General features: G+C 34.4%; 1 protein-coding gene across 1 annotated transcript; it reads right to left on the reverse strand.

Annotated features, from left to right (window-relative positions):
- Nucleotides 1-6,181: 6,181 nt before the first annotated feature.
- Nucleotides 6,182-8,010, reverse strand: LOC138126525 (facilitated trehalose transporter Tret1-like). Its single transcript, XM_069042294.1, has 2 exons — nucleotides 7,861-8,010; nucleotides 6,182-7,807 (listed from the first exon to the last, which is right to left on the reverse strand). The coding sequence occupies exons 1-2, from the start codon at nucleotides 7,901-7,903 to the stop codon at nucleotides 6,465-6,467; spliced, it is 1,386 nt and encodes a 461-aa protein (XP_068898395.1). The 5' UTR covers nucleotides 7,904-8,010; the 3' UTR covers nucleotides 6,182-6,464.

Genomic DNA, 8,010 nt, shown 5'->3' on the forward strand with positions numbered 1-8,010 from the left:
TCATGGTTACATCATGGCCTACTAAATCTGAACTGCGCTACGCTTATTAAAATAAAATAATAATTAATAAGCGCAGCGCAGTTCAGATTTAGTAGGCCATGGTTACATCTACCGATCGCGACACCTTTTCGATATCTCTGGAACTTTTGAAATAACAGTTTCCGTTTTCCACCATAATTTTAAATGTTTAAATTTAGATTTTTGTTAGGACCAGACCGAATGTACACTTCTGTTAAAAAAAAAGCGTACACGTATTGAGGGCTACTGTAAATAGGGATAAAATTAATTTATCGTTTCCAAGAAAACGTATTACTGACATTTTTATGTACAGTGGCGGCCATTAATTTGGAAACACCAAGATTTTTCTATTGTAAATTGTTTGTCAGTTTGACAATGTTATTGACATATCAATTTCGGCTGCGACAGTCTGTTGAATGCGCTCAACGATGACATGGGTGACATGAGTTCATGACGTAACGCTTACACTATCAGATATTAGAAATATCCAGTAAACTAGATTAGGCCGGTGTTTCCAAATTAATGGCCGCCAGTGTACATATGTCAAATGTGTGAAAATTGTTTTTTATAAATTTTTAAATTGTTAGATTGTTGAGAGTTGCTTTTTTCTATAAATTTATGAATAAGAGTTTGAGATGTGTTTGTAGTAATAATAAACAAGGCAAAACATTTACACACATTAAAATCTCTGAAAAATACATCGATAAAATCCAGCTATCAGCACGGGTTTTGTTACAGGTTTCTAAGTAACAACAATTAAAAGATAGGTTTACAATATAACAATCTAGCCAAAATTGTGCTCACTACTTGTACGCTTTTTTTTGAATAGAAGTGTACATAAGTTGTTGTTGAATTAGAACTCTGAAAAGAACACTATACAATGTTAAACATCAGCATCAAGAAACAGACAGAATTAAAAACGAAACAAACAGAATTAAAATTGAAACAAATTAACATTATTTTGAAACCTAACTTGGGCTTGAAATGCTATTGTGCAATTGCCATGCCGTGCATCTAAATTCCGTGAATCTGCTACTTCTGATAATTGTTCTACCTACATTGCCATTGGTTTGGTTCCCCAAAACTGTTCTAATTAATTCGTAATTTTCATTGTCTCTCTCTCACTCACACCTCTGATTTCTACGGCTACCTGGCTTTACCGTTACCCTGTTGTCTGTGTTTTCTACCGACTCCCTTTCTACTTTGCTTTGTTACTTTTCTAACTAAAAGCGCAAACGATTCTAGTTATTTTCTACGATAAAGCGCTCTGTTTCTAATTTGCAATTCTCGCCCTTTAATTACAAATATGCCACAAATTTGAGAATGCTAAAAAAGGTAAATTAACCTAATGAATTACCCCTTGATGTTAACTGGACTACCCAAATTGCCGAATGAGTAAATTTTGCAATGTTTCTTTTCCCATGAAAACTGTTATCTTTGTGTTGTGTTTGGACCGGACGCGTACCTGCATTTTCAAAGAAAGGTTGGCAGATTTCCCTTGAGGAATGTGGTACCACTCTTGTCGACAAAGGCATCAATAAAATATACAACTGACCAACATTTCCGTCGCAAATGAATGGTATTTAAGACATTTCGTTGAAATTATTTTAAAAATTAAAATTCTTAATTTATCAAACCTATTCGGACCGTTACAGTACTTTACTTATGTTGATAGCTTTTCATCTCCTAATTATAACGTCATAATTATTTTTTTTTAAATGATAGTCCCCACTTTTTTTTTTTTTTTTTTTTTTAATAGCCTTTCCCCTTTCACCACTACGGGCCTATCAGGTACCTTGCGGTCGGCTTTTTTCTTCTCTTTTTTCCTATGTGGTGCGGCGGGGCTCCGGGGTACTTTCCCCGGCTACCCACGCCCACCCTCTCTTCTCCTTCCTCCTTTTTCTGGACGCCACAACACGAATACAAACACAAACATCCATGGGAGGCCCATCCGGCCTGGGATTTGAACCCTGCTGACCTCGCGGTGGTGTCGAGTGTCGGAATTGCAAATTAGAAACAGAGCGCTTTATCGTAGAAAATAACTCAAATCGTTTGCACTTGTAGTCAGAAAACTAACGAAGCAAAGTAGAAAAGGAGTCGGTAGAAAACACAGACAACAGGGTAACGGTAAAGCAGGTAGTTATAGAAATCAGAGATGTGAGTGAGAGAGAAAGAATGAAAATGATTAATTAATTAGAACAGTTTTGGAGAACCAAACCAATGGCAATGTAGAACAATTTTCAGAAGTAGAAGATCCACGGAATTTAGATGCACGGCATGGCAATTGCGCAATAGGTTTCAAAATAATGTTAATTTGTTTCAGTTTTAATTCTATTTGTTTCGTTTTTAATTCTGTCTGTTTCTTGATGCTGATGTTTAACATTGTATAGTGTTCTTTTCAGAGTTCTAATTCAACAACAACTTATGTACACTTCCATTAAAAAAAAAAGCGTACAAGTAGTGAGCACAAGGAATGCCCGGTGGCGCCTTCCGGTACCGACCACGCAAGTGACGAGACGCTAAATAACCCAGGAGCATCCTTACCAATACGCATACGTTAGTAACTTGGGTGCTTTGTTGTTACATGTACCGCATGGTACTGTACCACGTGCTGCGCGTAAGGCAAAAAACAGTAGATGAGTAGAACACAAACTAAAGATATAATTATGTTTTTAGAATCTTTTAATAGGTCTATTATTGTATTCAATTTGGAGTCGTTTATGGCTATCTATTAAAGCACTCGTAGTTTAATGGATCTCTAACAAAATTTTGATCAATATTTCACTGTATTATTACACCAATATTAATGTTCAAACTCTACTTTTTAACATGTAGTTGCATCCGTTACCTTGAATTACCAATTACATAATACAAAATTCCCTAGAATTTGAAAATTTAATTTTTTTATTTAAAAATTAAAAAAAATAACAAAAAAACTCGCCTACGGGTCCTTTTCTAGACCTGGGATTCGTGCGCCAAATCAACCCTTATAAAACTCGTTGTACAAACATTTCATCACAGTTTTTTTTACCAGCAACATCTAAAATCGTTTCCTCGGAAACGCATACATTTAGTAGAGTTACCTTCAGGAAGGCGTGTGTGATTGGTTATCTTAAAATCGTTTTCATTTCAAAACTACGTAATATACTTTTCACGTTTGTTGTTGTAAAATCCTTGTTGAATTAAATATTAAAATTCACAGTTAACAGCTGACTTGCGAGTTCTGGGACAGCCTGTATAAATGAGTTTACTACATAAAAAAGGTCTTTTATTGTATTGTTTCTTATTAGATACGCAAGTGTTGTTCTAATTTTTAAACAATAAATTTGCGATATTTTCTAAGTCCGTGAACGTCAAATTTAAATAACGCGCAAAATTATAGCACTTGCGCACAAGTATGGAATGGCCTGGGTCATTTAGCCTCTCGTACGCAAGTGCCGCAGGTACTTGTCAGAAACGTCATCCCATGGGTCTTATGGAAACGGATGGCCCGAAAGTCCACAGACATACTCAAAAATGAGCGTGAAGTTTCACAACCGTATCAACATCTCAAACTCCTATTCATAAATTTATAGAAAAAGGCAACTCTCAACAATCTAACAATTTCAAAATTTATAAAAAGCAATTTCCACACATTTGACACATGTACATACAAATGTCAGTAATACGTTTTCTTGGAAACTTTAGTTGTTTGTACTTTAAAAGTACATAAGAAGTTTTTAGCAAATAATAAGTTTACGAAGGAAGCCATACCCAGTTTACAAATTCCTCATGGTATACAAAATTTTAAAAATTCTGTTTCAAAACTAAGGAATTGGGACAAATTGTGTACCTACTTTAATTTTTGATGAAATCTCGATAATGCTGCACGTTGGTTACGACATCAACGAATTTCATGGTTTCGAGATGGATAGTCCAGAATTAAAAATTGCTGAACACGTAAGTATCATCAATAAAATTATTAATATCTCCATATTTAGGTTTCCGAAAGAGATAAAGACCATTTTAAGACATCTCAGGTTATTATTGTTAGACCTTCTTTGGCAAATTCGAAATTGGCGCCTTGTTACGAAGCGCAGTTGCCAGCACTGAGCCTTAGGAGGCGGTCACGTACACACCTCCTATGCGCACGTGTGGACACACACAGTTGACCCCGGGGCGACGAAAGAGAAGCATGGGGAATCACCTGTTTGTCATTGTTGAATTGTACAAGAAGGGTGGTTTCATATAAAAATGAAGTTTATAATCAAGCTTTAGCAATGTGTAAAAAAAGTTGAAAATAAAACAAATAAAAGAAACACCTAAAATAAAAGTTTTTATTAAAATTTAACATAAAATAACATTTTTAATTTACAATGCGAAAATTTCCGATAATAATATGCGGAATCTGGAAAAGTGCCCCGAATGCTTGCAGCGTTTCCACGTTGAATGGCAAGGGAAATCCTCTCAAAAAGGAATTTCTTAGATTTTGAATCCCCTGATTCCGCAATAATGGGAGTATTTTATTTGTGTTGTAATTAAAACGAATAATAAAATAGAATGGAATTTAGGGAAGGAGGTAAAAATCACAGCAGGCTCTGAAATTTTGCACCTACCACAAGCCGATAGATGGCCTCGGCTATAAAATGTCGAATGTCGCATGGACTTTGCATTCTATAGTATTTTATTTTATCTATGAGTCCCTCCATGACCAACTTCATTAAACTATGTTATGGCCATCCCAAATGTCGAAAAAAAGTAAACCAAATGACAAGTCGATGATGGAGATGAAGTGGCGATATCTAGTGAAATTTAGAATAACCACACATTTAAAAAGTTAAATATTAGGTTATGTTATATGCCATTTCATTGTCAAAAACTGTCAGTTTATACGTTTCCGTCGTCATAAAAGTATAAACTGAAATGGCATATAACATAACCTGATATTTAACTTTTTACGGGGTGATCAAGAAGGACTGTTTAAGTTGGTAACACTGAATTGTATTTTAAATTTTCATCACAGTTTTTTTTACCAGCAACATCTAAAATCGTTTCCTCAGAAACGCATACATTTAGTAGAGTTACCTTCAGGAAGGCGTGTGTGATTGGTTATCTTAAAATCGTTTTCATTTCAAAACTACGTAATATACTTTTCACGTTTGTTGTTGTAAAATCCTTGTTGAATTAAATATTAAAATTCACAGTTAACAGCTGACTTGCGAGTTCTGGGACAGCCTGTATAAATGAGTTTACTACATAAAAAAGGTCTTTTATTGTATTGTTTCTTATTAGATACGCAAGTGTTGTTCTAATTTTTAAACAATAAATTTGCGATATTTTCTAAGTCCGTGAACGTCAAATTTAAATAACGCGCAAAATTATAGCACTTGCGCACAAGTATGGAATGGCCTGGGTCATTTAGCCTCTCGTACGCAAGTGCCGCAGGTACTTGTCAGAAACGTCATCCCATGGGTCTTATGGAAACGGATGGCCCGAAAGTCCACAGACATACTCAAAAATGAGCGTGAAGTTTCACAACCGTATCAACATCTCAAACTCCTATTCATAAATTTATAGAAAAAGGCAACTCTCAACAATCTAACAATTTCAAAATTTATAAAAAGCAATTTCCACACATTTGACACATGTACATACAAATGTCAGTAATACGTTTTCTTGGAAACGATTAATTAATTTTATCCCTATTTACAGTAGTCCTCAATACGTGTACGCTTTTTTTTTAAATAGAAGTGTACATTCGGTCTGGTCCTAACAAAAATCTAAATTTAAACATTTAAAGCCTTTAAAGCACGCGCGACGAGTTTAAGAGCACGACGCATGGCGTAGTGCTTTTAACGTCGCAAGTGCTTTAAAGTCCCTTATAAACGTGTATCATACGTTATTTTTTATTATACCTGCACTAAAATCTAAAAATTATAACAAAAAAAAGCAAATTGAAATACCTTTTCCGAAGTAATCTGTGTCATTAATCGTTGATATAGAAATGGTCAATTGTTGTTGTTTCTTTGCTATCATAAATTGTGTATAAATGTCTATTTATCATTGTTCAAAATGTAGGTGAATTTGTTGTTACCTAAGCAACCCTTAAAGCTTTAGTGTTTTAAAGGCCCTTTTTCGCACGCATTTTAGTGTCAAAAACAGGGATTATGATTAAGGATTCAGGGATAATAAAAAATGTATTAAAATCAATAATATGTAACAATGAATTGTAATTCAAAAACAGTAGGTAAACCAGTTTGAATCAAGTGCAGGAAGAAACATTTTTATAAAATAAGAAAAATACAACAATTTTTATTATCAGTATGACGTACAACAAATAATATAATATTTCGGAAAAATAATTATCACATTGAAAATGTTGTCATGAACATGTTTGCAATCTTATGTTATTTTATTGAACAAAATCTGATAATTTATTGTAATGAATTTTTAACATTTGTGCAAATTCACACATGCCATCTATTCTCCAAAATTTCTTGTATTTCTTGAAAACTTCTTCCTTTTGTTTCTGGCACGAAGAAAAAAATAAAGATCCACGCTATAAAGCAGAAACCACTAAACAACCAAAAAGTCTCGCCTTGACCAATACCCTCATTCAGATCATTGAAAAATTTTGTTACTAGGAACGAAAATGTCCAAGAAGTACATGAAATTATCGTAGCCGCATGAGGTTTGACATTAGTTGGAAATAATTCGGAAGAAATGTTCCATGGCAGACATGATAGCCCAGAGTTCATAAATATAGAGTACACTATCAAACTCAAAAGTGGTAACCAAGAAATGGAACTAACGTCGACTTCTGTAGAATTTTGTAAATAAAAGAAGGTACCAAACACCAAATTAGCTACCAATACTCCTAGTAATGATTGTAGCAATAATAATCGCCTTCCTAATCTGTCAGATAGAAGTGGTGCTATAAAACTTGACAAAAATATAACTATTCCTATTATTATTGATGAAATTTCAGGAGACATTTCATTAGCACCAGCTGCCGCGAAGATCTCTTGTGTGTAGAATAAGACTGCATTGACGCCGGAAAGCTGTTGGGCTATCATCAGCACCAAAGATATTACTAGACCCTTTATATAAACTCTTGATTTAAACAAGTCAAAGAAATTTCCTTTTTGTTCATTTTTTTTCAACTCTAATTGTATACGTTTTATGTCAGTTTCAACAACTTCTTTATTTTGCGATCTTAGTTTCATTAACGTTTGTTTAGCTTGAGGAATTCTATTTTTTTCGATTAAATAATACGGAGATTCCGGTGCTATTAAAAAAAATAATACAAAAAACGCTGTTGGTAAGCAAGCTAGAATAACATTAAACCAAACAATGGGTATGTACGGACCGATAACGTATGGTATTAAAGTTCCAAAAGTCCAAAATATATTTAGTGTTGCTGAGATCATACCTCTGTTAGAATCTTCAGCAACCTCAGCAAGGTACATGGGGAGAAGTGTATAACCTCCACCAACGGCAATTCCACCAAGAAGTCTTGCAAAATAATACAAATATACCGTTCTTGAAAAAGCGAGTGTTAGATACGCTATGATGTGAGGAATGGAAATGGCGAGTAAACCAATCTTGCGTCCATATTTTTCGCCGATAAACCCATAAGGAAACGGTCCTATCATTGCCCCTATATTGATTAACGATCCAATCCATGAGTCTTCGTCTGTTGTGATGGGTTTATCAAAAGGATTCACTTCAGAATCGTTCGAATACAGTTTAGGAAGTATTGGGGAAGTCCATGTCATTGTAATGTCGCCAGAAGTTGCCAGTAAGTCAGCTGCAATTGTACGGATGGCTGTTGTGTTCACAATTAATTGGGCAATTTCTTACCAGTCAAAACTGTTAGTATCGTGTAACTTATTAGTTTAATCATTTTGTGACCTATCAGGCAACACTTGCATTGAGTACTAAAAACTCAAACAATTTTATCTTTTCATCTTGACGACAACGAATGGCATGATTGTTTAATCCGTTTTATCT

This window comes from Tenebrio molitor, chromosome 3 (genome assembly GCF_963966145.1).
Source record: "Tenebrio molitor chromosome 3, icTenMoli1.1, whole genome shotgun sequence".
NCBI lineage: Eukaryota > Metazoa > Arthropoda > Insecta > Coleoptera > Tenebrionidae > Tenebrio > Tenebrio molitor.

Coding starts and splice junctions, on each gene's coding strand:
- LOC138126525 (XM_069042294.1), bottom strand. CDS start 7,903: ATGATTAAACTAATAAGTTACACGATACTAACAGTTTTGACTG. Junction 7,808..7,860: donor GATACTAACAGTTTTGACTG/GTAAGAAATTGC, acceptor GTACAATTGCAG/CTGACTTACTGGCAACTTCT.